This window comes from Puma concolor, chromosome D2, assembly GCF_028749965.1.
Source record: "Puma concolor isolate L17-30 chromosome D2, mPumCon1.1.hap2, whole genome shotgun sequence".
Classification (NCBI taxonomy): domain Eukaryota; kingdom Metazoa; phylum Chordata; class Mammalia; order Carnivora; family Felidae; genus Puma; species Puma concolor.
The window spans coordinates 59,637,815-59,654,764 of record NC_141677.1 but is presented as its reverse complement, the minus strand read 5'-3'; the positions used below and the strand labels follow the sequence as shown (position 1 = coordinate 59,654,764).

Here is a 16,950-nt window from a genome sequence, read left to right as displayed (position 1 = left end):
AGAGATACTGTGTTGTTTCTAGATATGACAAATGAAGAAACGTGATGTCTCTTTGTCCCTTATTGGTGATGTGAATTTTGATTACTCAGCTATTATACTCTCCCTTTCTCCACCATATAGAGTCACTATTTTTCATTTTTGTAATTAATAAGTGATTTGTCATAACTAACTAAAAACTTTGCAAATATCCTGATCATCATCAGACTCACCACCAACACCAGAAGTCTCCGTTGATGATTTGTGCCTGGACCAAATTTTATTCTGATATTGCAAAATGATGATTTTCTAGTTCCCATCATTTCTTCTGTATTTATTAGTTGACATTATACCATAAGAAAAAACATGGTCTTCTGCCCCATTTATTTATGTACTTACATGTTATCAATATGAACTCTTGGATGCTTATTTTAGTATTAATGGACAGTCCATTGCTGTGCTTATTTGATACTTAGATTGTACCAGATTTGGCCAATAGGAGCCACTTCAAGCTGGCTCCTTGCCTTTTTGAAATGCCTCCATCATTTTATTGAGCACTTTCTTACTTTCTGCCATTAGATGTTTCAGATTCATCTGTACTTCCTTTGCCTCAGTCTTGCAATTATCCATTTCTCCAAAGAATTCTGTTTTTTTGGGAGGGGGGTTGTTTTTTTTTTTAGTGGAGAATTGTTTTTGGAAACAGAGTACAATTCGAAACTGGGTGCATTCTTTTTTAAACATTGGAATTCCTAAATTCTTGGAGAAGGGGCAGTGGGGAAGATTTTTGGAGATTAAAATCTGATGTGAAAGCCTAGTTTTCCGTAAGTAGTATAAGCACTACTTAGGTGTTTTGCGTCTCAGATCTGGTAAATATATTCTTGTGATCACACTCAGACTAGTATATTTACTTACCAAATTTGTAGGTTTTTTAAAGTGATTCTTAAGAAATTTGAAATAAACTGAGCAGAGGTTGCTTCGTTGGTGGAATTGTTTTCAGTTGTTTATTTTCATATTTAATGTTTATTTTAAATGAACAAATGCCATCCCATCTTTATAAATAACTCTCATCATCTGTATCTAACGAATAGGTTATTGCAAAAGCTAATGACAGGGTACATAGTTGTTTTAATTTTTAGATCATGAAGTATGGTTCTATACGGGTTCTTTTGGTTCATGATACCATTAAAAAGAACTTCATCTTTGGAGCGCCTGGGTGGCGCAGTCGGTTAAGCGTCCGACTTCAGCCAGGTCACGATCTCGCGGTCCGTGAGTTCGAGCCCCGCGTCAGGCTCTGGGCTGATGGCTCAGAGCCTGGAGCCTGTTTCCGATTCTGTGTCTCCCTCTCTCTCTGCCCATCCCCCGTTCATGCTCTGTCTCTCTCCGTCCCAAAAATAAATAAAAACGTTGAAAAAAAAAAAAAAAAAGAACTTCATCTTTCTAGTACCTTTGTATTTTCTAGGGCATTTGATGTAACAGGTACTCTAGTCTTCATTCATGTGTTGGTATGGAGAATCTAAATAATTTTTGTATATTTCATTGTATATGTTAATCCTCTATCACAGTAACTGGAGCATGGTAGGCCCTACAGTCTCTCGGTAATTCCTATCTAACTCTTGTCTCCTCCTTAGTTGGCATTGTTATGTTCCCCATAATATTCTTTTTAATTTGCTGTATCAATGTTTTTAACTTCCAGATTGGTATTTCTGCTGCTGACCTCATGCATTGGGTTTTATACCTAATTAAGTGAAAGCAATTCTTTATGAGAACTGCACCTCTCTCAACCTCTTTCCCAAGAGGTTTAGGTTGGCCCTAAAATGGGCCAGCTACTCCTTTCTAGGACAAATTCTAGAAATGTTATCACCCAGATGAGAGAAGTTCTCAGCCCTTCATCTGTTCATGATTAGAACGGACGTGTGACCGGAACTCCTGATGGTTGACAGGTGTGAGACTTTGGTTCTCAAGGAATGTTTTCTGTTCAGCCTAAACTGTTGAAGAGTCTTGCTTTCAACACCCAGAGCTGCTGACCGGTTCTGTCTTCTGTTCTAGAAATGACGCTCCTCTCCTCCCAGTCCTCATCACCGGTGGCCCCTCCTGGGTCTGTGTACACCGAAAACCCAGAGCAGAGGATGCTGGAGAAGAGAGCCAAGGTGATAGAAGAACTTCTGCAGACGGAAAGAGACTACATTCGGGATCTGGAAATGTGCATTGAGCACATCATGGTGCCTCTGCAGCAGGCACAGGTGGGAACTGTGGGAGCAAGTTTGCTTTACCTTGAATGTGATTCTCCAAGCCTGGAGCATTAGGATATGGGCGCTTTCCCCACAAGAGTTACTGGGTTTCAAATAAAGTCTGTGGCTGCTGCCGCCGCCCTTACTTCAAGGGTCCCAACATAACCTGTGTTGTCGATCTACCCTTTCAGCACCTGTCCCTTCTCAAGTCCACCGTTAACTTACCAGACTTAACTGCAGTAGCTCCCAGGACGTTTCCTGCTGAAAACATTTCCAGGAAGTCTGGGTTGTCACTTTATTGGGAAGGTTGTATAATAATATAATACAGTCTGGGGATGAGGGGTTACAGCCTCCAGCACCTGACTGTACAGGGTGTATTCAGGAAACCCTGACTGTGGTGTATGTGCCAGGTACTTGTCTAGATGCTGGAGATAGGAAAAACCAGTTAACAGCACCCTGGGGATTTACTGTCCTTACTGTTACTTACTTGGCCATCAGGGCTTTGCTTGAGTTTGTACTTCTGGAGCATTCACTCCTAAGAACTAGTATAGGCTGTGGGCACTGCCATCAGATTTTGGGTACTGGATGGAAATTTGTATCCCAATGTAATTATGGACCAAATTGGTAGTAGTCATTTTACTAAGGTAGTGGAGGAGGGGAGTAAAGCAGAGAGTAATTGGCTTAAGGACAAGTGACACTAAAGATAATGTTGGCGCATTCCTATTCTGGGAACTTTGTGACATTGAGTGAAGATGACTTTGAACAATTTTGTACCATCCTTGAAGAGATGTTCCTAATATGAATGATATGTCATTAATTTCATTTCCATGCGTTTTTACGTTTTGTTTCCCTTTCTCAGATACCAAACATTGATTTTGAAGGACTTTTTGGAAATATGCAGATGGTGATTAAGGTCTCAAAGCAGTTATTGGCTGACCTGGAAATCAGCGATGCTGTAGGTATGAGCTCCTGCCATTGCTTCAGAAGTAGCTTCCCCCCCCTTTTTTTTTTTTTTTAAACTTCATGGATAGAAAGTAGGGGGTGAAGTAGTTTCACTGGTACTAAATGGGAAAATGAAGCTTTGCTAGGAAAATGAAGTTTCAGTTACTTAGTTCAGAGGTTATTTGACCCCCTGCTTTGATGTGACACAGGATGTTAGCAATAGAAGATATTTTAGATGTCACATGGTCTGATGTTTTCTAGACTGACGGTTGTAGACCATTAGTGGGTCATGAGATCAATACAGTAAGTTGCACCCAGCGTACTTTTTTCAATAAAATAAAATAGAAAATACCAGAGTGTACTATAAATAATAAGCATAGCTACAGGTTTTTGAAACTTACTTCTTATTTCAATTCTACATATAAGTACATGAGTCATGATTTAAAATGTTTTTATTCATGTGGGTCATTGTCAAAAAAATGTTTGAAAAACAGCAATCTACTCTGAATAAACGAGGGAACTGTATTATCTATTGCTGTGTGACAAATTATACCAAAACTTAGCAGCCTTAAATAAGAAACGTGTATTATCTCACAGAGCCTGTGGCTGAGGAAATCCCAGAGTGGCTTAGCAGGGTAGTTCTGGCTCAGGGTCTCATGAGGTTGGAGTCAAGGTTGGACTCCAACTGCAAGGTTGGAACCCTTGCAGACACCTTACTGTGTCTGACTGAAAGGGGACTGGAGGCAGTTTCCGGAACCAGTTCTGTGTGTGTGTGTTCTGAAAAATAAATACGTGATGACATGGTCCTCTTAAATTTTGCTTTAAGTAAATATAATTTTGAGCGGTTTCATGGAAATTTCTTATAAATTGGATGGATAGTCTCATTATTATTTATTGTGATAAAACTACATTGAGGATACTGAGAAGAAAGTTACTAAACACTCTGTATGTTTATGCATATTCCAAAGGGCCTGTGTTTCTTGATCACCGGGATGAGCTTGAGGGAACGTACAAGGTCTACTGCCAGAATCATGATGAGGCCATTTCACTGCTGGAAATCTATGAGAAGGATGAGAAGATCCAGAAGCATCTTCAGGACTACTTGGCCGATCTCAAGTAGGAGTTTTGTCTGCTTCACTTCTATCATAAGTCTTTAGTTCTGCCTTGTAGAAGTCATTGCATGCATACATCTAGACTTCTTGTGACACCTATCTTATTTATTTTATTTATTTATTTATTTATTTATTTATTTATTTATTTATTTATTTTATGTTTATTTATCTTTGAGAGAGAGACACACACACACAGAGTGTGAGCATGGGAGGGGCAGAGAGAGAGGGAGACACAGAACCCAAAGTAGTCTCCAGGCTCTGAGCTGTCAGCACATCGCCTGATGCGGGTGCTCGAACCCACGAGCTGTGAGATCATGACCTGAGCCGAAGTTGGACGCTTAACCGGCACCCCAACATCTATCTTATTTTAAAACTAAAGTCCTGTTCTGTCACTTGCTCTTCTTATTCCCTTTTTGCTTGAAAATCTGAAGTGGCTTCCTGCTTTGTGTCTACAGATAAAAAAGTGTTAAATTAGCATGTTCAGGTAAGAAGCAGCCAGAAAGATAGTTTGGTCCAAATTAACAAGAGTGTAGGTAAGAAGACCAAATTCACTTATTCTTGACCTTTAGGTGAGATTCTCCTGGAGTTAGAGAGGTAGGTTATAAGGATATAATGTATGTCTAAGTAGATCAAAGTGAAGTTAGGGGCTTATTAACTTTTTAGTGGACTAGATATGCCTCCACAGATATTCATAATTTTCCTTTTATGCCATGTGATTTTTTTTGTCTGCCCAGCTGATAAGGCATTAGTTGAACTAATATATTCTGAGAAATTGAAAATTGGCATTAGTATCACCTCTAAGCAGCTGTCTGTTTTCTTTTCATGCCCGCCGCCCTGTAGGAGCCTGTACACAGAATGGTAAGTCCCTTGCCCTTGATGCACAAGCTCATTTCTTTATTTTCTTCCTTTATAGACAGAAACCTAGGAATAGGTCTGCTGTGCTGTATTTTTCTCCATAGTTCTTCCCACCAAATGACACTTCATGTAATGTTTGCTTGTTGCCTGTCTCCTTCCACCAGGACAGGTCACTGCTAAATCCTCAGTATCTAGAACAGTACCTGGTATTTATTAGGTGCCCAGAAAATATTCGTTGAAAACATGAAATTGGAAAGGAGGGTGAGAGAACACAACTATCTTTATTTAAGAATGACAGACACCACCAATAGGCCCTGTATTATTATTATTTTTTTTAATATGAAATTTATTGTCAAATTGGTTTCCATTACAACACCCAGTGCTCATCCCAACAGGTGCCCTCCTCAATGCCCATCACCCACCTTCCCCTCCCTCCACCCCCCATCAACCCTCAAGTTTATTCTCCGTTTTTAAGAGTTTCTTATGGTTTGACTCCCTCTCTATTTTTTTTTTTTACTTCCCCTCCCCCATGGTCTTCTGTTAAGTTTCTCAGGATGCACGTAAGAGTGAAAACATATGGTATCTGTCCTTCTCTGTATGACTTACTTCACTTAGCATAACACTCTCCAGTTGCATCCACGTTGCTACAAAATAGACCCTGTATTATTGACGGTTGATTAGAAGTCTCTGGTTTACCCTCTCTTACAGGGGATGCACAAATTACATTAACCTGGGCTCCTTCCTCATCAAGCCAGTCCAGAGAGTAATGCGCTACCCACTGCTGCTGATGGAGTTGCTGAATTCCACCCCAGAATCTCACCCCGATAAAGTGCCCTTAACCAATGCAGTCCTGGCAGTCAAGGAGATCAACGTTAACATTAATGAATATAAACGTCGAAAGGACCTGGGTAAGAAAAGCATACTTGCCGAAAAGGAGGAATGCCCTTGAGGACGCTCTCCTAATCAGAAGAATTGTTACTTCACCAGAGATGGGCAAGGCAGAGGGTGGGTAACAGGGCTGTGCTTGAAGAAATGGTGGCAGAATTTGGGGGAAATGGGATATGAAAAAGAAAGCAATAACATAAGGAGAGTACAGCCGTGGAGCAGCAGAAGTAAGGCATCTGTGATCAAGCGTAGAGCAGTAAGTCTTCCCCAAGGATGTGAAGACTGATTGGAGAGTGGCTTATGCAGGCACCGGTGATTCCCTTCGCAGCTCATTGAAGGCGATCCTTTTCCACCCGTGCCTAGATTTGTCCTCCTGCATATGCCGGGTCGGATGTTTTACTACCTCCACTTCAGTTAGGAATTTTCACCTTCTTCCAGAAAACCCCAGTTTGCCCTGTCTCTGGGTCACATGACTCCTCTCTGGTCTGAGCCCCGCCCCCAGCACTGTGCAGCCAGTTGCCAAACCACCCAGCGCATTCTTTATTATGTGGAATGAAGCAAACCGTTTCTTTTCTCTTTTCATCAAACCTCTTATGAGGCTCTAATTTGAATGCTCGATGAGTATGCATGGTGACCAGGCTAACCTGGTTTGTTAGTCATATCCGCAAAGAATGGAGAGTATAACCTCTTTCTCTGCCTTCTGCTTCCACCTCGTCACCCACACTGGTATGTAATGTTGACTGTGCTGTTCAAGCCCTTGGGCTATCTAGCCCTTTGTCTTGGTTCATATCTCCTAATGTAATGTCGTCTTCATCTCCTGCAACAATAAAGTGTGCCTTCGTGGTGCCTCCCAGTTCTCTTGCAACCCTTCTGGCATCTCCAGGCTTTTCTTGATATTGTACCTAAGGTATGACACAGTAGTTAGTCACATGACTCCTGTATAGCTTTTTACTGTGTGAGACAATTGGATATAAATATCTCATTTGTGGGGCACCTGGCTGGCTCAGTCAGTTAAGCATCTGACTCTTGATTTCAGCTCAGGTCATGATCTCATGAACTGTGAGATCGAGCCCTGTTTCTGGTTCCGTGCTGACAGCGCAGAGCCAGGTTAGGATTCTCTCTCGCTCTCTCTGCCCCTCCCCAACTTGCTCTCTTTTTTTCTCTCTCTCTCAAAATAAATGAAACCTTTAAAAAATACATTTCAGGGGGCACCTGGGTGGCTCAGTCGGTTAAGCATCAGACTTTGGCTCAGATCATGATCTTGAGGTTTGTGGGTTTGAGCCCTCCATTGGGGCTCTGCTGGCAGCTCGGAGCCTGGACCTGCTTCAGATTCTGTGTCTCCCTCTCTCTTTCTGCCCTCCCCCACTCATCTCTCTCTCTCTCTCTCTCTCTCTCTCTCTCAAAAATGAATAAACATTCAAATGAAAAATACATCTTGGGGCGCTTGGGTAACTTAGTCTGTTAAGCGTCCAACTTCAGCTCAGGTCATGATCTCACAGTTTGTGAGTTCAAGCATTGGGCTCTGTGCTGACAGTGCAGACCCTGCTTGGGATTCTCTCTCTCCCTCTCTCTCTGCTCTTACCCTGCTTGCTCTGTCTCAAAATAAATAAATAAACTTAAAAATAAATAAATAATACATCTCATTTGTACAGGAGACCATTTAAGATGGTCTTATAAAGCAAGTAGCATTCCTTTCTACATTTTATTGGAGAAGGAAGTGAGGCTTAGAGAAGTCAACTGATTTATGGAAGACCACACCTTGATGAAATGATGGACCCAGGCATTGAGCTCACAAGTTTCCTTGACTCCAAATCTTGGACTCTTCTCCTGACCCTTCTGCTCCCTTTGCTCCTCACCACCCCTAGTCTGCACAGTCTCTCTCTGTGCTTTGTCAAGTATCCCGTCCGTCCATAATGGTGATCTTTATTCATGTTTTGTCTGTAGTCAGTTATGAGCTCACTGAATACAAGCACTAGCTCTAGTTTGGGTGGTTGATCTCATTTTGTGGCTCGTGTTGTAGTCTGTCCATGCTCAGAGAAGGGCTTTCTTGACTCACTCCCTAGTCCTCAAGTACCGAAAAGGTGATGAAGACAGCCTCATGGAGAAAATTTCCAAACTGAACATCCACTCCATCATCAAGAAATCCAACCGAGTTAGCAGTCACCTGAAGCACCTCACTGGCTTTGCTCCACAGGTGAGATTCCCACACTTGAAGGTTTGGCACATCTTCGCAGAGTTTTGGGGTTCCCCAGGGCAGCCTGCATGGTGTCGATTGCATGATTCCCCTCTTAGTACCTCTTTTAGTATTTGTCAGCTGGTGGATACAGGACCCTGCAGCTACTGGGTAGGTGAATCCACCCACCCCACTCCCCCAACCTTCACCCGTGCTTTGGTGAGCTGCTTATGATGTGTACAAAGACAAATCAGGCCAAATCGGTCACTATATCATAGTTAATGTGGTTTTAGACGCCCGTGAGGAGCTTATGATCTATTTGGGGAGACAAAATTGTAGACATGAAGCTAGAAGGGATTTAAGAGATCACCATCATTCAACACCACACGTCACAAATAAAGAAACATAAAGTCTGCGAAATTGAGTAATTTGTAAACAGGTCATGCACATTGCTGAGAGTGGATCTGAAGTCACCAGGCTTCATTCTACTCTTCCATATATGCAGCGTGCAATTAGTGGAAAACAGCAGCTAGAGAACAGTCAGCTGTTAAGTTTTGCAGTTTGTTTTCTGGATGCCGTAGTACTTAAAACAGGACCTCCATGAGAGTGAGCTTCATGTTGGCAAGAGATTTAATCTAAACCTCAAAGAAAGAAGGTAGTTTGGCATAGGAAGAGGGGAGGGTATACCAGACAAGGTGACAGCTCGAGCCAGGGCACCAGGGTGAACAAACATGGTGGGCTCCAGGGACAGGAAGAGAGCAAAGCTGTGAGGGTAAGAGGGTCTGTGTGTATTTTGGAGATCTTTCAGGGTCACATAGGGGTGTTTCGATTCAATTCAGTGTGATTCGGGGAAACCTCAAAGGTTTAAAATTTAGACAAAAGATATTTTTAAGAAAGATGCTTTTGCCCCTAGGATAGGTTGCGGGAGAATCCAAATCTGCTAACAGCACATGTTTACTGTGAACAGATAAAAGATGAAGCATTTGAAGAAACAGAAAAGAACTTCCGAATGCAAGAAAGATTGATCAAATCTTTTATCCGAGACCTGTCTCTCTACCTCCAGCATATCCGGGTGAGTGAGGACAGCGCTCCGCTGAGAATCACATAGGGTATAATCTTGTCTGCTTTCCTGCTTGCCAGCATATTGTGGAATGCATGTTGAATAATCTGGACTCCAACGACCACTGTGCCCTGACATACGTGTTCCTGGGAGCCCTGGAGGTCATTTAAGAGGTGATAGCATTTGGAGGATGAGCACGCTGAGTTAATTCTAGGGTGGCCCAGCTTCTTCCTCCCCCTGGCATCTCTACCTTCCCACCACCTTTTTCCTACTGTCTCCTCCATCCAGTTACTTGTGAAGCACTTGTCACAGTTCATTTTGTTAAGATGATTTTGAAGATCGAAAAACACGAGAATGGCTCCTATGGAGGCATACTTTCTATTAATAATGTTGATTGCCATCTAATTTAGTTGCTATACAAAAGGCCCCTAAAGTTGTTAGAACCATGAATTGCTCTGGAGAGCTGGAGGGGCTGAGGATACCAGGCAGTATTTGCGTCATGGTCAGAGCCAGGACTAGAATCCTTTTATTTTATTCTGTAAAGATATTTATTTATTTATTTATTTATTTATTTATTTATTTATTTATTTATTTATTTATTTAGAGAGAAAGCACACATAAGTGTGAGCAGTGGAGAGGCAGAGAGAGAAAGAGAGAGGGAGAGGGAGAATCCCAAGCAGGCTCTGAGCTGTTAGCTCAGAGTCTGATGCGGGCTCAACCTCACGAACTTCAAGATCATGACATGAACCAAGATCAAGAGTCAGACACTTAACCTACTAAGCCACCCAAGTGCCCTGAGGAGTCGAATCCTTTTTATTTGTATCTCTCATTCCCCTATGGACTTCATACAATCGTGTTTATGGAAGCATATCGTATACCCCTGGCCCTCACACATGAAAATCTCATCCTGTGAAACAAGCAGTTTTCTTTAAAAGAGATCCTTTGCTTTCTTAAAAAAAAAAAAAAAAAAAAAAAAAAAAAGTGATTTTTTAATTGAGCAGAAAGGTACAAAAAAGATACCAAAGGGATAAGTAAAAAGTGAAAATAATTCTTCCTCCAACCCGTCTCCTAGTCCCCTTCTATAGACAGTTTGCATTTATCAGATTCTTCTCTCATCATAGATGGTTGTGTGTGTGTGTGTTACACACTGTTGAGCATCTTGGGTTTTGCACACAATAGTGTTTTAGAAGTCGTTCTGTACCTATGCACACAGAACTGCCTTTTTTTTTTTTAACACCTGCACACTATTTGATTATATGGATGTGCCATAACATATTGAACTTCTCCCCTATTGACGGACATTTAGACTGTTTGTAGTTGGTAAATGAATTGATGCATTGGCACAAGGAACATCCTTATAGATACATCATTTTCTGATCTATGAGTATGTCTGAAGACCAGAGTCCTGGCTTTTCTGAGCCAAATCATATAGCAGTGTAGATTTTGATATTAGTAAATTTCATAGACATTATACCAGTGAAAACTCCCTACCAGTAGTGTGTGAAATGATTTCCTCATCCCTTGCTAACACAAAGTGTTACCAAAATCAGAATATCTTCTCTTTGCAAGATAGGTTAAAAATGCTATTTCAATATAGTTTAAATTTGCATTCCTTGTGAATGAAACTGAGGATATTTTTAAGTCATTATATTCCTTTTTCTGTTGATTTGTCCATATTTTGAGGCACTTATTTATTTATCTAAAAAAACTTTTTTAAGTTTATTTATTGTTGACAGAGACAGAGACAATGCAAGCAGGGGAGGAACAGAAAGAGAGGGAGAGAGAAAGAATCCCAAGCAGGCTCTGCACAGTGCAGAGCCTGATGCGGGGCTCAAACTCACGAAACTGTGAGATCATGACCTGAGCTGAAACCAAGAGTCAGATGCTTAACTGACTGAGCCACCCAGGCACCCCGAGGCACTTATTTATTGATTTGATGGTCTTTTTCTTATCAATTTGTAGTATGTCTGTATATTACAAAGTAGACTTTGTCTGAGATGATGGTTTACAAATATTCCCCCCCCCACCGGTTTGTTGACTTTTGAGTTTGCATAAATATTTTCTCCATGTAGAAAATTTTTAGTTTTGCATGGTCTAAGCTTTTCTTTTATGGCTCTTAGCTCTGTGTCATACTTGAAAAGATCTTTTCTATTCCAAGATAATAAATATCTCCCAGGTTTTAGTATTTTTATCATTTCATTTTTTAAAGTTGAAGTCCTTGATCTGGCTGGAATTCCCTGCATAAGGTCGAGGTAGCAATCCAATGTGCTTTTTTTTCACCTGGTTTTCCAACTGTCATCATTTATTGAGTAATCCCCATGATCTGAAATGTCCCTACTATTCTTCTAAATAGCAAACTCTCTCCCTTCATGTTTTAAGTATATAATTAGGTGAAAGTTAGGGTTTATAGAACTTTTCAGGGAGCACATTGGTTTAAAGTGAGAGATTTGGCAAAACGAATATTGGTATATCTCCCAAGTGTGTTCTCTGGTCTAGGACTTTGCCTTCCAATCCCTCTGATTTTGATATTCCCCTATTGGGTGTTTTCTTCCCATATGTTCTAAATGTGTAGCAAGCATATACCTGAGCCCCCAACTCTTTTAAAAGGCTTATCTCCATAGCAGTGAGTGGGATATACGTAACCTTGACGGCCATTTGATGGGCAGGTCAGTTTGGTTCTGACTGCTAGCCAGAAATGAAGGGAGAAGATGTTGAACAGTTTCATCCCTGACTTTATAAAATGAAAAGCCCTGCCAGATAAAAGTAGCTGAGTCAACTGAGGGAGAGAGAGCGCTGGCAAGAACATAAGCTGAGGGACGTTGACTATACTTTGCTATCTACATTGGTGCGTGGACTACTATTTTGAGACTTTGCGACATTTCTTTAAAAGAATATAAGAGGACATCACTTTCACATTCGTTCTCCCACTCAGGAAGAATTAGGAAGATTACAGTTTATCCTTCTGACAAAACGCTGGCTATGTCTACACATACAGGCATAGGACCTAAAGACTAGAGGTCTGCAAATGCCATGAAATAAAATGTAGTAAAATCAAACCGATGTATGAGGCACTGATGTTTTTTGCTTGGGGACTTCATTTGCCCTTGAAATACATTAATGGAGTTTTGGGTACATTTAGATTTTATTTGGGTTAATATCAAAGTAATAGGCATTCCCTGAACTTAAACTAAAGAAGGTGAAAGCCCAGCATTGTTTCAACTAGCCAGAAAAAAACCAGCCCAGGATTTAATAATGGTCAAGATCAGCCAGGGGAGTTTACTGTTTACTCACTTATTTATTCATTTATTCAGCAAATGATAATTGAGTCCACGAACAAAACAGACAAAAATCCCTGTCTTCATGGAGCTTCCATGCTATTAGGGGTCTGTGGGAGGAAGATAGAGATAATAAGCAAGCATTAGTAAATTATATTGTCCATGAGAAGGTATTTTTGCAGTGACAAGGGACAGAGCAGTCTGGAGTGCCTGAGTGCAGGAAGGGGGGCTGTAATTCTGAATAGGGTGGTGGCCAGTGTCTTTGAGAAGGTGACAACACGAGCCAACACTTGTAGGAGGAGAGGCGATTGCTCATTATCGTGATCTTGCAGGAATCATCTTGGCTCAAATTTGTTAATTTACCTCTTGATGAATTAAAAAACCCTCAAATTAGGAACATAAAGGAATGCTAAAGAGCTGATAAAAACCCTTACCATTTTTTCTATAATTAAGAGCCTTAGGCTTTTCTCTGTGGCTCATAAATCATAGTTTATGAGGGTGAGCTTGTTTCAAAGCTGAAATACTGCGCCAGAGAGAAAATTATTAATCATGGACCCCTTTTGTCCCATTCTGCTACCCAGGATGAATGGTGAAGGCTAGGAAGTTCTGTTTGTCTTACCGCATTTGTTTCTAACTGGCTCCAGGAATCAGCGTGTGTGAAAGTGGTGGCTGCCGTGAGCATGTGGGATGTGTGCATGGAGAAGGGGCACCGAGACTTGGAGCAGTTCGAGAGGGTGCATCGTTACATCAGTGATCAGCTCTTCACAAATTTTGTAAGTGACTCTTTCCTCAACCCTCTTTTTATAGGGCCCTCTTCTTGGGATTCTTTAACATCCAGCTTGTGGAAAAGTTAATTCCACAGAGACATGGTGTGTGTGCATCAGGAATACCAGTCTCCCTCTAGCTATATTCTATTGGGGTTTTATATTCAGAACAGTGGCTTTTAATTAGTTGAAAGGACAGGTTGGCCTTTGGGATTCAAAGAGATTTTTTTTCTAGCTGTGATCAGTCTAGCTTGAAGAGACAGGAAAAGTGGGAAATTTAATCTGGTATCACTATTGATAACTCTGCATAAAAAAACAACTATCGGAGTACTAACTTAGAAAGGAATATGTAGGAATAGTTTAGAAGTTAACAAATGGATCTTTGATTTGGCATGAACTTCCTTAAAAAGACAGTACTAAAGGCCAAATTGCCTGGGTTAATTCTAAATAGAGACATGGGATTGTTTGATCCTGAGTAGAAACAGATGGGTGGGGTTTGATGGGTTCTTGGAAATCTCTGAATGGCGTAAGCTGAAGAAAGCATTCATTCTCGCTTGGGGAACTTGCAGGTGTTCCAACAACAGTAGCATCTTATTAAGTAATTTACTTAAGTGCCTGTGTGTGTGTGTGTATATATATATATATATATATATATTTTTTTTTTTTTTTTTTTTTTTAATTATTTTTGAGAGAGAGAGATAAAGACAGAGCACAAGTTGCGGAAGGGCAGAGAGAGAGGGAGACAGAATCTGAAGCAGGCTCCAGGCTCTGAGCTGTCAGCACAGAGCCTGGCACGGGGCTCAAACCCACAAACTATGAGATCATGAGCCAAAGTCAGACACTTAACTGACTGAGCCACCCAGGCGCCCCTCGTGTTTATTTTCTTTACGTGGCAATATCCTGCCCCTCCATGTCTGTCCCTCTAGAAAAAATTAAAGACAAAATCTTTTGAAGTAGAAATTGACATTACCAAGTAGTCATGATTAGAAAAGGTATTATGGGTGTATGAAAGCTTCTCTACCCCAGATTGATGTAACAAAACTACACCTTCAGTGAAATCCAAGCTGTATAGACGTGTGCACGTAAGAAGTGATACCAGACGCACTGTCCCATCCAGGTTGTAATGCAAGCATCACATTAATGTGTGTGACTTAGCATTTGTCATTAGCTGTGGAGCTGAGGTGGGATTAGCATATTTTGCAAACTGTTTGGCATGTGCGAATTATTGGATGAAGGTTATAAATTGAAGACTTTTGTAGAATGTGCAAGTCCATCTGGGGTTGGATCAATAGAACACTATTGGATCTGTGTGGGTTTAGCTCGTGCGCTAGCCACAAAGCGGGTGGTACAGGATATAACAAATCAGCCTTAAGGGTATTTCAGAGAATAACAAATATATGTGGTGATGGATGTTAACTGGATTTGTTTTGGTGATCATTTTGCAATATATCCAAATATTGAATTATCACGTTGTACACCTGAACCTAATGTATCAGTTACACCTCAATTAAAACCCACAAATACCGGGTACGGAATAACTGAGCGATGTGACTTTTCTTGTCCCTGCAGAAGGAAAGGACAGAGCGGCTTGTCATCTCTCCCCTAAACCAGTTACTGAGCATGTTCACGGGGCCCCATAAGCTGGTGCAGAAGCGCTTTGATAAGCTTCTGGACTTTTACAACTGCACAGAGCGGGCAGAGAAGTTAAAGGACAAGAAGACTCTGGAGGAGCTGCAGTCGGCCCGGAACAACTACGAGGCCCTGAACGCACAGCTGCTGGATGAGCTGCCCAAGTTCCACCAGTACGCCCAGGGCCTCTTCACCAACTGCATCCACGGCTACGCTGAGGCCCATTGTGACTTTGTGCGCCAGGCGCTGGAGCAGCTGAAGCCACTGCTTTCAGTGAGTGTGTGCTGTCGTCCATCCGTGTGTCCCACCCTCCCCTGCCAGCGGTGGGGAAATCTCTGAGGTTCTCCAGGGGTTTTTCTGGGAACGCACATTTGGGTTTCTTAAGAAATCATTCAAACTAGGTAGATGAAATAGATCATCAGGTCAAGCTTGTCAGGCTCGGAATTCTCCATCCTTGCCAGTGCCTGTTGCTTCTAAACGGCGCTTTCCACCCTGAGGATCCGGGAGGAGCTGGCCAGCGGGGCCTACCTGTGGGAGCCTGCCTGCGGTGGCACAGGAGCAGTGTGCTCTGGGTGTGGGAGCCATGCTCCCTGCACCCTGGCCAGTCCTGGGATCTTTCATCCGCTGTCTCTTCTTTCTCTCCGCCTGCCCTTCCCACGGACTCCAGTTACTTAAAGTTGCCGGCAGAGAGGGAAACCTTATCGCCATCTTCCACGAAGAGCACAGCAGAGTTCTGCAGCAGCTCCAGGTTTTCACCTTCTTCCCAGAGTCGCTTCCGGCTGCCAGGAAGCCGTTTGAGAGGAAAACTGTGGACCGCCAGTCGGCCCGGAAGCCGCTCCTGGGCCTGGTGAGTGGAGGGCTGGCGAGGGCACAGGTGGAGAGCGGCAACTCCGGCAGGGGTGGGGTCCGGGCCATGCGAGCTGTGACTTCCTCTTGTCTCTGAGGCCTGGCCATTACACTTCCATCATTGGGTTATTAAAAGGTTCAAGTGAGATCATATATGGAAAGCACTTAGAAATGCCTAGCACATAGTGAGCACTGTACAAATAAGCTGTCTTGTTATTATTGATGGACCCAGCTCCGTCTACAGATTAGTGATGTAATAGGAGTTCAAACATAGTGCAGAATAAAGGTCCTCGAGCTCTCTCCTCTGTCACGGGCTCCTTCCTTCACTCTTCCAGAACATCACTACTGGTCCTAGCTCATGACCACCTATGATTTTTTCACACTCGATATGTATTTCAAAATGCCCTCCGAAAAGCACTCTAGGATCTTAGTCTATACAGTGAATGGAGTTTGTAAAGGATTAATATTAATACTTTGATCAATTAATTAAGGAAACGGATTTAAGGGTATGTTAATTCTGCCAGGCTTCTCTGTGTTTGATCATATACTGGAAAAGGTAATTATCTGATACACTGCCAAACTGTTAGCAGCTGACCACTTTTTTACCTGGAGTTATAGTCCTTCAGAACTCAGTTTTTCCATATTTTGAAAAGTAGGGTCAAACACACCAGATTATATGGGATCATAATCTAAAAGATTACTGATCTCTGTTTACAACATTTTGCTCCATATAATCTCATAGACATTAATTTACCTTAAAAGGGGGAATCAAATTTATTATTACCTTTGCTTTTTCTTTCTTTTTTTTTTTTTTAAAGTTTATTTATTTTCAGAGAGAGAAAGAGCAGGGTACGGGCAGAAAGAGGGAGGGAGAGAGAGAATCCAAAGCAGGCTCTGTGCTGACACTGTGGGCGTGGAGCCCAATGTGGGTTGAACCTACAAACCTTGAGATCAGGACCTGAGCTGAAATCAAGAGTCTGTCACTTAACCAACTGAGCCACCCAGATGTCCCTATTTTTGTTTTTTCTAATTTTTATGGATAGTAATTGTTTTTACAGATGGGGAATTCAAGATGAGGATAGCCTCAGTTGTTCAGATTCATACAGCAAAATACAAGAAGTCCTTGTCATACTCCTTAGATATTTTGACTCTTTAGGTGGCACCTTTTTTTTTTGGTTAAGATTTTATTTTTAAGTAATCTCTAT

At 41.8% G+C, this 16,950-nt stretch overlaps 1 protein-coding gene across 3 annotated transcripts in view; it reads left to right on the top strand.

Moving 5' to 3' along the window:
* Window positions 1–16,950, top strand: part of DNMBP (dynamin binding protein) — a 112,852-nt gene that overhangs the window by 88,130 nt on the left and 7,772 nt on the right. For all 3 annotated transcript variants that reach the window (XM_025918095.2, XM_025918096.2, XM_086680604.1), the window contains 10 exons: window positions 2,023–2,216; window positions 3,064–3,163; window positions 4,115–4,262; window positions 5,099–5,116; window positions 5,822–6,021; window positions 8,062–8,192; window positions 9,139–9,243; window positions 13,151–13,279; window positions 14,840–15,172; window positions 15,567–15,746. In XM_025918095.2, coding sequence (XP_025773880.2) covers window positions 2,023–2,216; window positions 3,064–3,163; window positions 4,115–4,262; window positions 5,099–5,116; window positions 5,822–6,021; window positions 8,062–8,192; window positions 9,139–9,243; window positions 13,151–13,279; window positions 14,840–15,172; window positions 15,567–15,746 — 1,538 coding nt within the window. The remainder of the gene's footprint in view (window positions 1–2,022; window positions 2,217–3,063; window positions 3,164–4,114; window positions 4,263–5,098; window positions 5,117–5,821; window positions 6,022–8,061; window positions 8,193–9,138; window positions 9,244–13,150; window positions 13,280–14,839; window positions 15,173–15,566; window positions 15,747–16,950) is intronic.